The 20,704-nt window shown below is 40.7% G+C and overlaps 1 protein-coding gene across 2 annotated transcripts in view; it reads left to right on the top strand.

Annotated features, from left to right (window-relative positions):
* Positions 1 to 20,704, top strand: part of Sox102F (transcription factor Sox102F) — a 132,018-nt gene that overhangs the window by 44,643 nt on the left and 66,671 nt on the right. Inside the window, exons 2-3 of one of the 2 annotated variants that reach the window (XM_017910675.1) lie at positions 4,570 to 5,301; positions 17,727 to 17,940. In XM_017910675.1, coding sequence (XP_017766164.1) covers positions 4,570 to 5,301; positions 17,727 to 17,940 — 946 coding nt within the window. Of the gene's footprint in view, positions 1 to 4,549; positions 5,302 to 17,726; positions 17,941 to 20,704 lie in introns of those variants that run through there. The other variant, XM_017910674.1, reaches the window with a different exon arrangement.

Raw genomic sequence — 20,704 nt, 5'->3', positions numbered from 1 at the left:
ACGAACATTTTAGATTTCATATAAATACCTCACGGTTTCATAATTTCATTTGTAAGCTAACAGTGTACAATTGTGTTGCCTTTTAATTAAGTTGCTCTTGGAAGAAAATGTTTGATTTCGTTCACGTTGAAATATCAGAAATGTCCATAAACCTGGCGTTAATCACGAAATTTTAATTGTCCTTAAGTCGGAGTTTGTATTTATGATGTACCGATGTTAAATTGTAGATAGTATTTATTCCATTTGTTGTAGTAGTAATTAGCAATATTTGTGTGTAACCTGTGCCTTTGGGCCCTTTGTAATTTTGGAAATAAGTAAATAGGTAATAATTTTTGTTGTATTGTCGTAGATGTAATGGCACTCGTGTACGAGTTATGGAAGAATGTATCGACGTGTAAAGTTCACTGTGAATTAGTAGTGTAATATAGTATTACACTCCCACAGAAATACGTCCGACTATTTGTATTATGGCGTATTTACGTCAAAATCAATTAATAATAGTTTGAAATTAATTTTTACCGTACCATTATCGTATGTTGCACGTTAAGATCAGTATTATTAAGACGTCTATGGCTATCGTGATACAAGTTCAGATCACTAGCAAGCGTACATCAACTTCCATTTTAAAATGTTAAAATCAAATCTGAAAAAAGAAATTTAATAAATGGACACAATCTCATATCATAATTTTCATTTAAAAGGCTATCCTGGGATCAGAGTTAACTCCAGTCAGCGAACGTTCGCATACACTTTGCTTTTCTTTCGTAATTATTCTTATGAATCGAGAAAATTTCAGTGTTTTCCCGCAGGTAAGAAGAATAAGGCTCGGTGTATCGTGTAATTTTCCAATTTGTAGTCTTTTTTCGTAATCCGAGAAACTGATTCGATCTTACAGATCTCTTTGTTTCCGGATTGAACAGGCTGGTAGTATTTAAACCGCGACTGTTTCCCAGAATCAGATAATTGTATATTATTTCCCTGCGTGAAAGATAGAAACAACAGCTCGATTCATAACTCGATAGGTATCATTTTGTCTGTTTTATCTGCGAGACTGGTTCTGCTCTTGGAAATTATTCCAGCTGTAGTGTTTCTCTTCCCAGAACAGGATGGCTATTTGTTACATATATTACACTATAATCATTGTATCTGAGCGAAATCGGATTTTAATTCGTCTAATTCGTCTTTAGATCGGTTTAAGTTACATCGATAACCTGATACTTGTGTAATCGTTTGTACAAAGTGTTCTACCTTATGGAAGAGGGATATATGCTTTATTGTTTCTTATGAGATGTAGGTGGATAATAATATTGGCATAAAAGTTGGAAAAAACAATGGGAACCGAATGAAAAAAACGCTCTTTCCGGCCATTCCGATGCTCCCAGTGAATAATTTAATTCCTTTGCTGCTTTAATTGTAATTATTCCTTGCTTCGTACCTTAGCTCACGGAGATGCTTGTACTCCAATATCTTGCATTCGTTTTTTTATATCGTAGAAACAAATTTTTACTGTTGTAAAGATTAATATCACTCTGTAATATTCTGTCCTTTGGAGTTTAAATAATAATTCAATTAAACATTATAAATAATTAAGGTACTAGAGAACTTTTAATAATACTGCTACTAATAGAGTAACATTATAATAATATTATTATCACGTAATATTTGGAATATAAAGATGGAGTATTTGCAAAACTAAAGAATTTAACCAAAATTATTATGACGAGTTGAAAGTCATTATTCAGAGTAAATCACTTGTGGTAATTCTTACCATTGATTTTTTTCCACGTCTAATTCTATTTTTACTAATGAAAAAATAGAAATAACCCTCACCTCGAATATCATCTAATAATTACACCTTGGAATTTCGCATGAATGGGAAAAACTTACGTATTATAGTACAATTTTTCACGAGAATAGCGATTAGCACTCCTGAAAGTACGCGATTAATCACTATTATTGGGAAAAGCACGTAGCGTTCCTTTTCACAGGTGAAACCCCTCGCATAGTCCCCTCCACGTGTCCTTATTATGGGAAAAATAATGTTCAGAAAGAGATCATCGTTATGTTTAATATAATTTCCCACTTTTTTTCTACTTATTTCTTAAAGCGGATGACGAATCCCGGAAGCAGGAAAAATTCGTTCTAAATCGTAAATGTTTCTGGTTATAAGAATAACACTGGTTTAAATGTGTATTAGACGACCATAAGTTTATTCAGAGCAGCATTAATGCAATTTGGACAATTCGTCAAAAGAATTTTCAAATTTTAACAAATTTGAAAGAATATAAATATTAATTTTACCGAAATGATTCGTCTTAATTAGGTGACTTCTTAAAGGATAGGAAGTACGATTAGGTTGATGATTAAACAAATTTTTGAATCACTTACTGTGCACTATCTGAAACAATTTCGATAGATTTCTTAGAACTTGTAACGAAACATAATTTTATGTTAATTAACGCGTCGTTGTTCGATCGATATCGAATCAAAATTAAATTGAAATTTCAGTATTTCAAGAAACGAGGACACAGTGCTTACGTTGAATTTTTCAATAACAAAAGAAAAATATCAGTTCCACCCAATTTATCTTAACCTTTTTTGTAAACGGAATTTTTATCTGCTCCAAACAGAAAAAGAAGAAACATAGCGATTGATAACGTATTTTTTTTTCAATCTAAAACCAAAAAGCTGGTAATTATTATAAATAGATCACTCGATACATCATATATAAATAGACCAGTGTCAGTATTAAATTTTTATCTGGCCCAAAGAAAAAGAAGAGTAGCAATTGATAACATATTTTTTTTAAATCAAAGACCTAAAAGCTGGCAATTATTAAATATAGATCATTCGATGTCAGTGTCAGTATCAGCCATCAATCAGTTAATAAAATGCACAAGTACGGTATAGAGACTGTCACGTATCGAAATTAAAAATTCGTGGATCTATATACAACTTTCGACTCGCACGATGTTCTAGAGGGTTAAGAAAGTCGAATTCGATACAAGATGCGACCTCGAGAGTATCGTCTGGTGATTTTGGAGCTGGACGTAGCGCCGGATCGCCAGCCTGACCTCGCAACCTCCGCTCTTCTTCGCCAGAAGCCTGAGATAATCGGCCAGTCCGCTTCCCCCGTCTCGCGGCCCCGCGACGATTGATGGATAGACCGTGTTACAACACTCCGTACACAACAATAATCCACGCTCAATAATCACGCTCGATTATTGCGCCTTATGTTCGATTACGTAATCCACCGGAGCGCCACGGACTTCTCAGCCGGATCCGGTCGATCGCGAGATTTAGATTTAGATTTGGTAATTTGCAAACGGAAATTGATGAATCGGCCTGGGCTAGTCCGACGTTAGATTAGCACCAGATAGAGTTTAGACGACGTATTCGATGAATAGGTGCAAGGAAACGACCTGGAGAGCTGGTAGGTCTGTCTGTCTTTAGATTGAGTTTAGGGGTGGGGTTGGATGATTGCTAACGAAGGTGTTGCAGGCTTGGCCTAATTGTTTTTGCAAGAGTGGTACGTGGCTTTTAGGTTTACAGACAGTGGGTTGTCTAGGAACGATAGTAGAAAGAAGAAACGAGGATATTGTTGACTTTCAAACCGAATTTGAAGATGAGATGGAGAGATTGGTAATGAAGAGTAAGGTGTCAGATTTGATTTAATTGTTTTTGGAGTGGTAGGGCATATTTCTTGGGTTTTAAGCTATGGGTATTGAAAAGGGAAAATAATTTTGTTCCACGGTGTCTTTTCAGTAAATATACCAATATTTATCTCCAATTGACAGCGTGTAGCAATGCTTACATGACTTAAAAGACATGTCAGTTATAATATCCCATAATAGAGCTACATGGACATTTTTGCTGCGGATGTCGCAATTGTCGATCCACAAATCAGATTTGAGAGAAGCAGGTGGATAGCTGTCAATATAAAGTTAAAAAGTCTAGCTAATTTTTCTCAGAATACTAGTAGACAATCCTCGCTAAACACGTAAAACAATAGAGACTTGGACTTTAACTTTCCACGATCTTTCATAACATCGTTCCAATAATCCGTATCCTTCGTCTACCTTTGAAACGAGGGACCAAAGTCTCTCGTGACAAATAATACGTCGGACTAACTTCGACCAACTTTTTTCTAACACTCGTCTCGACTCAGCATCGGGGAGACAATCACGTGTCATCTCGCGATGTATCCTCGGATCTATCATCCTTCCCCTCTATTGCCAGCAAAGAATAGCCTCCGCGATCGCTTATCCACGGCATAGCAGCATTAGCTTGTGACACATGCTCCCACAGAGCGATACGTTATGAATTCTAACTAGATTCCACGTATACGTTGAGCAGTGGCGGAGATAATTCCAGCGAACGCGCGATACGGTTGCAACTTTGTAGCGAGTTACATAACTATAACCTATGCGACACGAGGAAACAAAGTGTTAGTCGTGTCGCGCAATAAAGAGCAGCAACAAAAAGGTCTTCCATCGACGTCTCTACTCTGCGCGAATCACCGCGAGACATGAGACACACCGACTAACCGATGTCCATTCTTCGTTGCAGATTGAGGATGTCCTCAAAGAGGAAGTCACCACCAACGAAGCTATCGGAGGGCGGGGGCGGCACGGGTACAGTGGCAGGCGCCAACGAGGAGGAGGAGGACACGACCTCGTCGGTGACCGGTGGTCCCGGTGGCGAGGTAGCCGTCGGTGAAGAGGGGCCCACCACCCCCGTCGACATCGAGGAGTGTTACCCTCACCAGAGAGGAGGTGACTGCGAGTCGTCAGGCTGTTCGTCGCCGGCGACCACCAGCGAGCCTGATCTGAGGGACTCGCCCTCCCCTTCGTCGAATTCCTTGCGTACCAGCAAGCGACAGAGGGTCGTGTTGTCCAGCCAGGAGGCCCTGGCCTCCTACCACTACCCCCACCACCACCACCATCACCATCATCATCATCACCATCACCACACGAACACATCGTCCTCGTCGGGTGGTGTCGTGGAACCTGCCAGCTCCTCGGAGTGTGGCTCGCCCCCCACCCCTCTAACCGTAGACCCGTATTACCCTAACCATCCCCATCACAATAATAACAACAACACCGTGACGCAAAATAATAATAACAACAACAACGGCGGCAACGCTACCACCGTGACAAGTAAGAGATCCATGGACGACGTGCTGAAGAGGTTAACCTGCAAGATGAACAGCGAGTCGCTGTCGCTGCAGGATGACACCAGTAATAACAGGCGGAACAGCCCGCCCCCTACGTCCACGCCGACTGGACACAACGCGCACTGGTTAGTGTTCTGGTGATGTAATATTTCTTTGGGTTTTTGGCAAGTTGGTGACGGTACATGCAAGGTGTATTCGGTGCTTGGAAATTCGTGGTACGAATTTAGTAACGAGATGTTTAGTTTCCTCTCTGTGACAACGTTATTCTTGTTATTTCTTTATGAGGTTTAATTTTAATTCATTTATTGGTAAATTTGTTATTTATTCATTCAGAGGAATACTTTGAAAATTCAAATGACAAATTCCAATGAACTACTGTACTTTTACTATATCATTGTGGTGGTACTGAGTAATTTATTTGCACTAACTATTGGTAATTGTAATATTTTTATCGTGAACAATACAAAGGGGTTACTTGAATTCTTTGATATGAGTTTTATATTTTTGTAGTTTGTACCACAAGTTTGCAAGCATCGAATACGTAGGCTACTTTTGCTTATAATAAAGCGATATCAAGAAATTGATTCCTTCTAGGACATTAATTCTGGAAATACAGACTGTCACAAAAATATTTAGACACGTATATATACTTCACAATCTCAGTTTTTCACCACTACCGTGAATATTATGCTCCGTATTAATTATACTAATTATTTATTTAGAACCCAAATAGTATTTGTGCCCGGATATATTTGTAACCGATTTTACATATAGATAGCAATTGAATTTGTAAAAATTGAAACCGTGCACCCGGGTTATCTCTTCACAATTCCTTAATTTAATATCTTTCACACTCGATAGCATTATCTACTATTCTCCAATATTATTCAGTAAATTTCTCTCTGCCCCCTGAAGTCACCCACTACATCTCCCTAACCTACAAAGAAGTCCGCCATCTTGTAAAACGGAACTCGTCCTCTCTGCCTACAAAATGGCTGATAAACAAACTCTACTGAAACCCCTATAGCAGTGTATGCTGCATAGTAGTGGAATAAGTTATACATGTCAGCTCCAAGTAGTCATCACTGGTCTAATGCCTACTCCAATTCTTCGTCACGCTGTATTCCTTTTCCCCGTCATCCGATTGTACGTAACCCATTCGCAGATACGATACATCCAATCGATAATAAGAATTTTCGAGCACTATTTTTATAATCGTTTCACGAAGGTATTTTCTCCAGTCATCTTTTCACAGACGCGCGGAGTAGTCTAAACTTATGCAAATACCATTGGCAGAAAACAGAGCAGTCCCAGCTGTCGCATATCGGCTATTTACAGTTTTCCTTTCTCCGTCTCTGCCGCGATAGTGGGCGACATTAATTAAACGGCGCCAGGAAGTGGCCGGTCGGCCGGGGGGAAATGAGACCGGCACCATTGGCGAGCGTTCCTTCCTGTTTCCCGGATTCGCCGCGCGCGTCGCCCGCCGCGCGACCCGTGGCGCTAGTGTCGCGCGCCGTATTACGCAACGTGTATCTCCTTTTAATTAGCCGATATTGTGTATCCCCGACCGACATCCGCGGCTGGCGGATTCGTTACGGTGTCGCAATCGCCACGCCTTTAATCTGCCGTTGTCTTTCGACAGGCTATCGCGCCTCCAATACGCTTTACATAATCGGTGAATATGGAATAAAAAGAAAGGCGGATGTTGTATATTTTTATATCGATCAGGTTACAGGTCAATTGGTAATTGTTTGATCGTGCTTCTCGAGGTATCGACTTGTTTTTGGAAACATCTTTCGTGGATATCTTTCTTGTTGCAAATGAAATTGACGAAGATCGACCTTTGAGTCTCTTTCTGGTTCCACGTTGAAATGTAGGGTGGCGAATTGGGTTAAGTATAATAAGTTTCCTTTGGTAAATTTTTGTATTTTGTTTTAAAAAATATCAATGTGAATTCTATATCGGTAACATGACTTTTCGTAGTCTCCCTTTCCTCTGCTTCGCGTATGCGTTATAACAGACAATTAAAATACAAGGATTTTTTCAAGGTAATTGTTGGAAAGGAGGTCATTTGATATCGAGAGTTAACATCAAACTCAAACGCCGTTTAAACACCATTTTGGAGTAGATAGAGAGACGTATGGATCTTCCTATTTTTCGAATATTTTCTTTATTTTTTGATATGTATATATATATTTTTGTGGCGTCGAGTGCATATAAAGTGTCAGGCAGAACGTTTGCGTTCGACATTGATTTCCACTTTTGAAGTCTGCGCGTTATACCTTGCTTCTCTATATAACTCTGAAAGAACACTATGCAAACACGCGTGTCATTAAAAGATCAATTATATACTCCATTACCTTAGATAATGCTGAATAAACTTTCGATTTGCGTGGAAGAAAAGTAAGAGGTGCGATTTCATGAATTCGAATCGAATATATTCGAACTTTGTTGAATATCACTTGCTTTTGTAATGATCCATTTCGACTGTATATAGACTTGTGAATATTTCTGCATTTTCTTAAAACGTCAAGTTAAAGCTTAGAATATAAACGTCAACTCGTTTAATTGTGATTTACATTCATATAATGGAATAAAACATTGTTTATGTAATATATCTTCATACCATATATACATATAGTTACGTTATATATAAATATAATATAAAATACTTAAAAATTATTTACACTTGAAATATTTTTTAATATAATATAAAATATATAATTATATAGAATGATGTATTTGCATAACATAATCGAATGTTATATTCCTAAATTAAAATTACTTACAATCATTTGCAATTTTTCACGTGTTTCGCAATTTAAATTCTGCTTAATTATATCAGACTTTTTAAAAATTATAGTATTTATTTAAAAATAAAAATTTCAAATAATAATAGCTGTTGCAAGATACATTTTGTAGAATCGATTTCAATTTCTTTGGCTTCTTACGAGTCAATACTAGTGAAGAATAATTCTGGAGGAATGTAGACATAACAGATCTCTATTTAACATAATCATGCGACACGTCATAAAATTATGCTCGTAAAGTAAGATATAATACAGTGCAAACATCAATTTGCATTTTTATACTTTAATGATACATTGTATCAGAAGAAATAGCCAATAGGAATGATATAACAAGTTCATAAACCAAACAGTAAGTAGGAATAGTAATTCATAAAGCCGCACCTAGATTCGTAGTCGTTTAGAGAATCATGTAACGCGAGATTGATATAACGAACACAATTCCTATTGTATCAATTTTTCTGTATTGCAACTTCGCTGTCACTCGCTTCAAATTAATTTAAGTTTAATAGTATTTCAATTATTAACATTTCTTTTCTGTAGACCTCTCCTTAACCAGAGTTTGGTTAGTAATATTTATTTTACATCCTTACAATTTCTTCACCGTTGTAAGAAAAATGTAGGGTGGGTGATGGAGTGATCCCTGACCAATAGCAGAGGAATCAGTTCGATGGTTCACACAGAGAAGATACCTGTACATTTATTTTGTCAAGGAAACTAGTAATTTTCGTAGCTAGAAAAATAGCAATTAGACGTGCTTCTGCAACGTTTAACGATTATTTTCGTTAGTCAGTCTCGTGGTTAATTTTCACCGATGTCTTTCTGCCTCAGTTACGTGTTATTCTTGAAATGGCTCGACGTGTGATAGGCTCTGTTGTTGATTATGGCAACCGCCACCGGAACTTAAATCGTAAAGCGAAAGTTTAAGACGTAACCTTCTCTTCTAATTATTGGTTCCTCCTACTAATATCGCACTTCACCGTTGAATATTTTTTTTCCAACCAATGACGTCTATTTGTAAAAAGATTTATAAACAAATTCTAAATCCTAGTGTCTTTCATTATTTTCCAATTTTCTAATTTTACTCGTACGATCTTGAAACTTCCCTCTTGCTACATACTTCACGTTAACGTGCATTTATGTCACTGGTTGGAAACAGCAGGCACAAACGTTCGAATACTTGCATGCATGACTGTGAGTAGTTAAGACGTTAGCCGCTGCTGAATTATTGCCATCTATGGGGGCCATTACTGCACGTCGTTGGTAGCGAGCGCACAGTGACGGCCACCATTCTATTCCATTCCTCCGTATCGGTTCCCAGTGAATAACAACGCGAAACACTTAAATATGGCCCCGCGAATGGGCCACAAAAGCAGGCATTGTTCGAGGAACGGCGAGATTCACCGATTCCAGTCGTAAAACGACTCTTCGTTACCGAACGCGAGATCCATCCGTGAAATACAAAGAGGGAACGAGCGTAGAGGAAGTCGTCGGAGGACGCGCGAGGGCCTGGGCAAAAAAACAAGGGGACCACAGTGAGGGAGCCTGAAAATATCCCGACTTCACGGCCACGATGGGGACAAAGAAACGCGTCCGTGACGAGGACGATAAGAAATCGGACGGGTCGACGTTTTATCCTGGACTATGGCCCGTCTTCGTTTCCATTTCGCGAGAATCTAAAAATGTCCGTGGAGGATGAGGTACGTTTTGCTCGTCGCTTTTAATCCTCTGTCAGGCTTTTTTGAATCGGCAGTGACACGTGGCTGTGAAGAACGTGACAAATTTTTGTGTAATTTTCTGCATTTTTCTCCATCGACGAATCTTGAAACATAGTGGAATATTTGTATTTGCATGTACAGGTAACCCTCCTATAACACGGTAGATAGGTTCCCAGAAAATGCCGTGTTGTGTGAAACCGTGTTGTATGAAACCCAGACGCAATACAAAAAGGGTGGTTACGTTCCGAAGATGTACTAAAAACAAATTTTTTTTTAATTCTACATAAACAACTTAATTTTTATTAAAAATGTAAATGTATGTACAACACATAACAGAAAAAAACGAAAATATTGTTTTAATTTAACGCAACTTTAATTTAATACATTTCTTCGTCTTCACTGCTCATGTAGAAGTACAGTGTTGTACAAATGTTTTTGCAATTTTCTTATTGTGTTAGAGCGAAACCGTGTTATAGGATGCCGTGTTGTAGGAGGGTTCCCGCAATTTATGAATCGTGTTATAGTGAAACCGTGTTATAGGATGCCGTGTTGTAGAAGGGCTACCTGTACTTACAATCTTAGCTTAGGAAATGCATGTACAGGTGTACTTATTTATTCTGCAAAGTGTATGTTCGTAAGTTCATATAAACTTTACGAATGTTGTGTATGTGTATATAAGTGTATCTACTTCCGTATATGTGTACTCGATTCACAAGCGCGTATCTATACACTTATCTATACGTGTACTTACTTTGCAGAATGTGTATGTACACAAGTGTACATATTTTTACAAGCAGTATATATATATGTGTGTGTATTAATGTATGAGTACACTTAATTTGCAAGCAGTATTTACATGTGTATTGTCTTTGCAAAATGTACACGTAAAATTTCAAATTGTAATTGCACGTGTTCTTACTGTACAGCATATTTTGGAAACTTCGTGTTAATTGAATATTCTCGTGCATAAACGGGAATTATCTCGACGAAAATCGCGTGAGGTATTACACGGTGAATATTATGTTTCGAGATGATTACCGAAGTAGTACAGCAAGGATTTCAAACCAGAAATCGCGTGAAAGCTTTTAATTCTCCACTGTAATCTCACGCCACCGGTTTAATTAACACCAGCCTACAGGAAACACGATTTCGCGATAAAAACTCCTAACGCGTTTCGATATTCGCCGTCATGTTAAACACATTTTCCTCGCCAATACGTCCAACCGATTTTGCTATCCACACGATCGTGGTTTCATTAAAATCTGAAAGTTACACCTAGCCGAGGTACAGTCGTCCACGAAAATATCGTAACGCTCCTGTCCCAAACTTTTTTAACCCTTTTCACTCTTCGATCTTTTCGCCACAGAAGAGTAGAAATTCAATGAAATTATGTTAATACTTGGAATCTTCGCATTCGAATCATTTCTACAAACTAATTTCGAAATAATTTGAATCATTTTCAATGTTTATACAATTTTTTTCTAATTTTACTTATTTATACCCATGTAAAACTGATTTGTATTATTTATAATACCTATGGTTCATCTATCCGAGATTCAAAGTTCAAATTACTCAAATATTTTCCTGCACGACTGTATCGATTGTTATCAATAATTCGCAATTCCTCGTTCATAAATACTCGCGAATTCCGTGCAATTATAAATTACAATATTCATACGCCAAGGCTGAAGAAGTGGTTCTTTCAGGTGCTACCTATCGATGCGTCTGTTAAGATACAAATTTGGAAAATGTTTCGTCTCGTCTTTATCGTCGTATCGTGAGAAATTCAGGGTAAAGAGAGACAGAGATAACGAAAAATGGAGAAGAACGAAATTTATCGGAGTTTTCGATTAGAAGCGAGTGTGTAAGTTATCGCTGAGCTCGCCTAGTCTATATTCAAACGATATCGCGCGGTCACGTAATAATAATTGCCCCATGTAATCGAGGCCCTAGTGAATGAATTGATTCTTTGTATCGGGGCGTCGGGGACGCAGGGGGTTTCATCGTTCTGGCTTCGACATCCCTAGCACAATGTACAACGTTGGAGATACAGAGTAGAGATTATCTGCACGTGGCTAATTATGGATTGTGGAACGACTCGATGATGGCAGAGGCTGATCTCGTGGGGAGTTAGCTGGGTTGGTCGTTGTGGACTTGTTTTGCATAGGGTGGCGAGGAAGTTGAGTGAAGAAAGTGGGTTTGGAAACGTATCGTTGTTGTAGATGAGAGTATGACTGATGAAACGATAGAAATAGTACTCGGGAGTGTTGGTTAGGTTTTCGAAAGCGTGAAATTTAAGTTTGGTCGATCATGGTATATTGTTATCGACTGGAAGTGTCGCGTCTAGGTATTACTATAAGACAGGGGGTTACTAAAAGTTATCGAAGTCACTAGAAGATAGGTAACTAGAGGAATGTTGGGTTCTTTGTCAGCTCGTTGACGCATTGATAGAAATAGGACACGCGAATGATGGTTATTGACCTGAATATCACGGCTACTATGCAGAGCTGGTAAGAAGACTCTTGGAAGGAATAGAGGTCTGATTGGTCATACAGTGATAGACACACCTTCTCTGATACACAGTGATAGATACAGGAATATTCCTCATTAGTGAAGAGTGTCAAATCTACTGTTCAAAGATGCGAGACGATGGCTAATGGAAGGAAGGCTGGTTCGAGTGACCATAATGTAAATGGGACACCATTCTTGGCAGATATAGGGCACACAAATGTTCATTAACTGTCTACTGTGTACGGACGAGAAGATGGCTACTGGAAGGAATGCTGGTCTGATTGGTTACAGCTCAATGGAGAGATCTTCTGTGATACAATGATAGATATAAGACATGTTTCGTTATTGGTCTACTATAGTATAAGAGAATGGATAATGAAGTAATTCTGGTCCGATTAGTCACAATGCAATAGTCTTTTTCATAGAGTCAATTGCAGTCGAATTTTCGTTATTCCTAAATATGTGACCATTCTGTTACCAGTTCTCTAAAAAATTCTCCAATCCTTGAAAATAAAACACAGGAATCTTGTCAAGAATAAGTTCAAAGATCAACAAACCCTAACTGACTTAAAAAGTCATATATAAAATACCCCAAAGAGAAGACAAAAATGTCTACCCAACTAATTTCGTGATAATTAAAATCACAGTGATCCACCAAATCTGTCGATATCCTCGATTCCACAGCCCTCTCATTTCCCTTTCTACTGTCATGTCCAACCACCCTCGACTCATCCATAAAGTACTTGTACATACCACTGTGAAAACAAAACAATCGCACGATGTCCTGTTCGATTGGTAGCATCCAACTCATTCGTCGAGTGTCGAAAACGTGGCAACAAACACGGTCCCCAGGGGTGGCGTGCGACCATTGAAAGCGAACCGGTGAACTTGGCAGACGCGAGCGAACGAACGGAATCGTGCCAGTGAGCTGCCCACACGCCGCACGGTTATCGGGGCCAAAATTCTTCCAAAATTCAGCCAACTGTACGACGACTCGCACTTACGTGACGTTCACCCGCTTTTTGGACTTCGTTCAATTCTTCACCCGTCGCACCCCTCTGAGAGTGGGGATAGAAATACTCGTTTCAACGAATGATAGGGAGCTCGAGAAGATCCTGCGATATTCAAAATCGATGGAAGGCAACCTGGACGTGTCAAACGTTGGTTGTCATTGGTTCCGAATATTGATCCTTTTGCTCGATTATTTTTGGACAAAAGAAATCGCTATTGAGAAGGATGACGATGGAGTTAGTGTTAGGGTTTGAGGTTTGAGGTTGTTTTCTGTTATTTCCTCGATTTTGGGAGAAAATTAATTACGTTTATTGAAATTTTTTATTGACAGTCTTTGGATCGTTTATGACTGCAATTTGAACACGAATGCGTGGAAAATCATGGGATTGGAGATTTGAGAAATTCTGTCGTGCCTCTAACTCGAGGTGGCAGAAATCCATTGTTTCGATTAGAATACTATTTCGAGGGAAAATTAATTAGGTTTATTGAAATTTTTGATTGACAGTGTTTGGATCGTTTATGACTGCAATTTGAACACGAAGGTGTGGAAGATCATGGGATTGGAGATTTGAGAAATTCTATCGTGCCTCTAACTCGAGGTGGCAGAAATGTATTGTTTCGAGTAGAATATTTTGACAGTTGTCAAATTCGTTATAATCGAATACTAATCCAAGGCTTAATCTTACGTACTGAAGATATCCAAGGGACGAATCCTCGAGCCCGATCAGATCAAACATTTATCGAGTCTAAAGCCTATCAATGCTTCTTAGCGATGCTTATGGCCACCAATTAACGTTCACTCGAACCTGGAAATTGGTTTGACCTTTACGGAAGCACCGGATGAAACGCTGGTTCAATTGGGATCAGTCACTTCGCATTGATCGAGAGCAGAGCCCCTCGAATGACGATGGATCGAAGGTTCGTTTGTTCGGCCACAAGAGCGTTGCTATTTTGTAATCATTCTCTGCTTAGATACCCCGATGGCTTTTCAAACTACATCAAACAAACACGGGCATTATTCGCCGCCTCGAGGCAGCTGCTTTACCGTGAATCATTAAATCGTGGAAATAAACGAATCGCCAATAGGCAATAAGTACGCCTTAGCTCCTTTACAATTTAACCTCTCTGGCTGCCGTTTGATATCGAGCTCAATGGCGAGAGAAAAGACAGAACGATACACCATTATCGCTCACAATGCCTCGCGGTGCAGCCTCTGTGGTCCATTCTTCGGCCAGGAATTCCATGCTGGACCGCGAACGATAGGCCCAAACGCAGCGAGGCTTGGTCCAGTGGGGACGCGAGTGGTCTAGAAATAGAGACGCGAAGCTGAAAAATCCGTACATTATTATTACACGCTCCACTTTTGATACTAATATCTGCTTGCCAACTTCCACCATGCGTGTCACGCGCGTGCAAGCGTTCGATGATATAAACCGAGGAGTACACGCAGCAGATAAAAGTATCATCAATTTCATAATGAACGTATGTCAGCGAAATTACGTTAGCACGCGTGATAAAGTAGCATGGATGGAAAAGAAGAGGAGAGAGGAGAGGAAAGAAGTCGAACAGTGAGAACATAGCCATTATTCGTAAGCTTGTCATAAGATCGGCGTGAACGATCATTCTTTGCGTCTTTGTTGAAATTTTGAAGATCAGGGAAGACCTATAGCGTGATCCCTGTGGAACTAGCAATCGATGATGTACTTTGTTTCATTTTCACGTTCAGTCCAGTTACTGTCAAGTTATTGTCAAGTTTAATTATTTCCTGTCTACATTCGTCGATGACAGTTGATAGCTTTACCCATTCAGATTATGTTGGCGGATAGTTAAGGACTTCTCAGATTAAAATTACGCGTTCCCATCATCTGAAATTAGAATAGTCCAAGTATCTCAGTAACGTAGACAGTGTTCCATTGAGCATACCCAGTAGCGACCTCTATACAGCTACTGATGCGGGACAAAAATTTGTCTAATTAAGATTATGTTTGAAGAGAGTTAATAATACGTCTAATTAAAAGTAGATATATTTCGCGATATGAATCGTGATCTAGATCAAACGATCTCTCACTGTATTGAATAGTGACCTTCTATCTAGTGATCTTCAATTCATTTAATCGATGTTTAAAGACTTTGCTTGCATAAGGTTGGGTATCAGGTTTATCAGGGATTTAAATCGTATTTCATAATCATGTAGAATCAGACTAATCAGGCTCTAGAGTGGATGTCTGATCGAGGAGGTGCAGTGGACCAACGGAATCTGGCTGGCATGAGCCTGTGGGTCGCTGATCGACGACGAGGATTTCATCGACGAAATTAACCCCTCCTCCCTTTATCGTTCATTCAGCTCCGTAGGTGACCTTATTTTTAACCTGGCGTTGGCCAAAAATAACGGTATGTCGCAAAATTGGCGTGACAAAAGAAGCAACACGGGTGACACGGTCTATTTTTGGTCAGCCGGAAAGGCTAAGTCCCTCGAACCGTACGCGTCGCCAGGGGGGATGATAATAGCGACAGAACGAGCCTTTTGTTGCCTGATACCGAGGTCAACAGGCGCGAATAGAGTCTTGTAGCCGCCCACCGAGAGTTATTATCGGTAGTGAAAGAAAGCCACGCACAAGCGAGGGTCTTTCATCCGCCGCGGAAGGATAAAGGATATTTTCTCTGCTTTTCTTCCTTTTTTCGCGCAGTAACCGCTTCACCAAGATTTTTGTCAGCTGATGAGCTGCGAAGCACTCTCTGCGTGCACATCGTCTTTTTGTAACAGGTACTATGCGAACACGGTTTTCGTATAACACGGTATTTCTAGAAATTTCCATTTCGTATCAGAATTTTTAAATTTCTCTATATAATTTGCCGAAAGAAACAGTTTCCTATAGAAACGAAATGAAGTTATCAAATCGGGCGAAACTCGAGTATCATCGGCTAGAGTTATGGTCCTTAGATAAGGCGCCGTGCAAACATCACGGGTCAGGCCCATTGTGAATTTTCGTCGATGCGTACCTGTCTCAGTCGCGTGTTATTCTTCGCCGCGTTCAGACGAAGTGGCTCGAGGTGTCCGTCGCGTCTTGACCTGTCCTACGTTACCGCTGACTATGGCACGCGCCATTGAAACCCAAGTGTCAAAACAAGGAGTTAAAACAGAAAGTGTTGTTGTATAAAATTAAATACTAAAATATACTTTACATCCTAGCCATGTAGGGGTAATCCCTGTTCCTGCATTTTGTCTTTTGTCTCCTGTTTTCTGGAGACATCTTTGATCTGCGTGACCCTAAACAGACAGGCCAGTTCTAACCGTTCGCCCGTTTAAAAATATCTATACAGTTTTCACACTGGCTACTATTGCTTTGCGTTATGACCCCTTAAAAATAAGGAATAGTCCTATCGCTCTAAAAAAGAGTAAACAACCAATGATCAATAGTGAAAGATCAAAATTAAATTAAATGCATGTTTTATTAACCACTCCTTTATAACTATTTCGCAACCCCAGGTAGTCATTTTTAATTCGGGATCCTAATCTAGCACTCTAACCTTAATCTCGAAAAGAAGAAAAACAAAGGTATAGTTTAGGTTTTTTCACCACTCCTCCTCAAACATATACCCTAACAACGCGCACCTGTCAGAAAGCGAAAATAAAAACAACAGCAAGCCTAACACACTCACGGAATGCACCAGCAGTCTCAGCACTCTTTAAAATTCGACCATCCCTTTAACCCCTGACCCCGTAAGGAACTCCGTACTGTTCAGGGCAGAGAACGAACATATATTGCCCCAGATTCCGTAAGGCGCTGCTCTTTCAATCCTCGTCCTTATCCTCGCTTCGCGATGTCCTTCACGATCTCGCCAGTCCCACCGTTGCACGTCCCATCGCGTTGCCTCTTGCGCCAGCACAATGGGTTCGTATCACTTATTCGTGGTCCATTTTCCTCCTCATAAAGGAGAGAGGAACGAGAGCTCCGGGCGTAGAGACCGGGAGGGCACTTTAGGTCCGGAGCACAGAGGGAGGCGCGGAAGAAACGAGGGTGCACGAGAGAACCTCGGTGAGAGCGAGTAGGACGACGAGCGAAAGGCCAGAGCAGACGAGAGAGAAAGGAGAGGGGTGTGGATAGGTAGGGAAGGGAACGAGCTAGAGCGGCACCCCATCACGGGGGCAAACACTCGGGCTACCGTGATTGCGCGGCCGCGACCCTATCTATTATTCACCTGGCTCCCGGCCCTATGTACGCGGACCACTATCCCATTCCGGAGGCCAGCAGAGCCAGTGGAAACTCTTGCTCGCGCGCGAATAGCCCCGTACGTGGCTGATCTACCTACCTGTGCTCGTACAGCCACCTCTCCTTCCACTCTACCCATTTCTCTGTCTGCGGAGATACATGCCTGTTTCTTTCTCCGTGCTCCCTTTCGTATCCTGTCTATCTGCTCGTCATGCAGAACTAGAGGGGAAGCTAGCTGGATTCGCGTGTACCTGCAGTGTAATTGACCGTGCTCTGATGGTGTACGTTGCAGCGGAGGCGTCGCCAGCGTGGCGAACAGTGTGCCACCCTCGCCACCAGCCTCTGGCAGGATGCAGAACACGGAAGGCCAAGCCCAGCAGGACGGAGCGTCAGCCCTGCACAGGGTCCTCTGCGCGGAGACATTCGCGGAGAAGGAGCGGAGGCTATCCGAGATGATCCTGCAGCTGCAGCTCATGAGGGAACAACTGCTGCAAGATCAGTCCAAGGTAGGAGACGTTTTATGTTGCACTTGTTCCGGGAGAATTAGGTGTTTCGAAGGCTGAAGCCTCTCTGTTATGGGCGATTTCGATTTCCGGCATTTGCGATTGTCGCGTCTTTTTAAGGCTACCTGACTGTTGGGGATTAGCAGGTCTTTGGAAGTAGTCGTGGCTCCTGGTAGTTGGGATTAGAGAAAGGGGTAATAATGTTGACTGAGTTACGCGGAACAGTGTCTTTGATGCTGGGCATTTTGTTGACTCTGAATGAGCCTAACTGAAATGTCAGACGTATGCTCTTGCTACAAAGTCTGGTTATTGTCTTATTCTGCATTCCACGACGGACTTGTAACGTTTGTCGTAAATCAACAGCTAAATTGACAGTTGTGCCATTCGACCCTGTATTTATGCCTCGTTTGTTTGTCACCGAGCGACCCCAGACGTTCGAAATCGGGGTACGTTGTGTTCCCTTTTTGAAATCATTCTCTCCATACTTACCTCTTGAAACTTCTTACCAAAATTAGTAAATATATCCTAGAATCAGGCTTACTGCGATACTAAACGTTTTACGATGCCTAGTGACACAATTTAGACCTAGAGTTTTAAACATCGTTGATCTCTTGGCTTCTTCCTTTCAAGAATTTTTATCGTAGCACCTTCACTTCCGGTTCTGCAGCACACGTGTTTTTATTCTGTCTTGTAATTCTCCCTGTCACCGCGCATTTTATGTTTCCAAGAAACACCCAGTTCAAACCCAGATAGTTCAAAGGACATTTATCACGGAGGCCCTAATAAATAGCTTCTTGCTTTTAAGGACGTCCAGTGTGTCACTTTTACTTCCGGTACTGTGTTACTAATGTCTCTATTCTCTCTCGTGATTCCTGTCAACGCAACACGTTTTATACATTGCGTTTTAGACGTCAAGACATCGGTAATTAGATTCCTCCGTTCAAAAGTTTCTAACCTGTCGCCTGCACTTCCGGTTTTCGTAATTCTCAGAATAGCGTCACGTTTTATGGTCCAAGGAGGCATAGTTTACACGAGAGATCTGAAACGATGCTGATCACAAAGACCACGATAATTACCTTTCACTCTTTGAGAATGACCAAAGTGATACTTGCACTTCCGGTGCTGGGATAAGCATACTTCTATTCTCTTTTTCAATCTCTAGAATTACTCTACATATTAATCTTCGCCAGAGTCTCAAGCGCCATCGATCATGCAGACCTCGGCCATTTCCTCTTCCGGTGCAGCGGCGCACATATTTCTATTCTTTCATAATTTCCACAATCGCAGCGCGTATTAGTCTTCCAAGAGATAAAATTCGTACCCCGAGGCCTCAAACAACATAAATCACGAGAACTGCAGGGATTAACTTCCTTCTCTTGAAGAGGACCAATGTGTCGTGCCTACTTCCGGTATGGTAGCACGTATGTCATTCTCTTTTGCAACTTTTACAGTCATTCCGTGTATTAATCTACCAAGAGGTGTCATTTGTATTCGGAGACTTCAGAAATCAACCCGTTTCCCTCGAGAATGGCCAATATGTCGCGTGCACTTCCGGTACTACAGAAAGCACGCTTTTATTCTCTCTCGTAATTCCTACAATCATCTTCCAAGACATAAACTTCGCGTTTAGAGACCTCGGATGACACTGATCGCAAAGATGTCAAAGATTAACACGCTTTTCTCACCAGTGCTCAGTATGTCACCTGCACTTCCGGTGCTATGGTATACGCACTTCCATTTTCTTTTATAATTTTGTACATTCGTCTAAGATTCAAGACAATCCTCAGACAATCTTTGGACAATCCTCAGGCAATCCCCAGACAATCTTCAGGCAATCCTCGGGCAATCCTCAGACAATTCTCAGACAATCCTTGACATCTAAGAGCCTGGAAACAGATTGATGACAAGGATTGGGGAACAGTCTTCGACTCTAATAATAGGATGAACGCAACAATTCGAGAACGTTTAATATATCAGCAGGACCTGTTCGAAGAGATCGATTTTACGCTGGTCATGGATCCCAGCGAAGCTGCCACGGTCTGGCAGTGGGATTATTTTCGGCGAAATCGAGGCCAGCAGAGAAATTGATTGTCTGAGACACCGCGGTTGGCAAGTTAATGTCGCCGATACAAAATTCAAACGTGCACGCTACGTGACGAGCTAACGAACGATCGCGTTACCTCGCGAGATTTATCGATCGGACTCGGCGCTCTAAATTTATATATCGGCGGCCACCGAATCCGCCGAGATCAGGAAAGGGTCTATCAATAGCCGATAATTTGTCTCGTACCATTAAGCTGTTCCGTGATCCAACTCGCCTGTTACAACGTGACGTTTATTTCAGTCCCGCGGGGATCCGTTAATCCTCTGCTGATCAATTTAGTCTCTGATACACGGTTCGCTCGGGGATTCGACTACGATGCCCAACCCTTTGCCTGTCCGGGTAATTTTTACAGGAGTTAACCGTGTGTTCCGGTACATTTCATTGGCTTATTTGGAAATTTTCCAAGGACGAAAGTGCGCGAGGATCTGTTCCGATGTACATGTAAAACATAGGAAGGGAAATTTATTTTTAATTCGTTATACAGCGTGCATATTTATTGACACGAATACTTGTATCCTTTTGGTTGTTCGCTTAAAATGATTTTTATTTTTTTTAATAGTAGAGATTTAAAAATTTTTAATTTTTTATGCACACAGAATTACAAAAATATGATTGCTATATTATCGCAAGGGGGTGGGGGCGTGTGCATTTGAATTACTTGTA

The sequence above is a fragment of the Eufriesea mexicana genome, unplaced genomic scaffold, assembly GCF_001483705.2.
Source record: "Eufriesea mexicana isolate 0111107269 unplaced genomic scaffold, ASM148370v2 scaffold76, whole genome shotgun sequence".
NCBI lineage: Eukaryota > Metazoa > Arthropoda > Insecta > Hymenoptera > Apidae > Eufriesea > Eufriesea mexicana.
The sequence above is the reverse complement of the archived record's forward strand: the minus strand, read 5'-3'. Positions and strand labels throughout refer to the sequence as shown.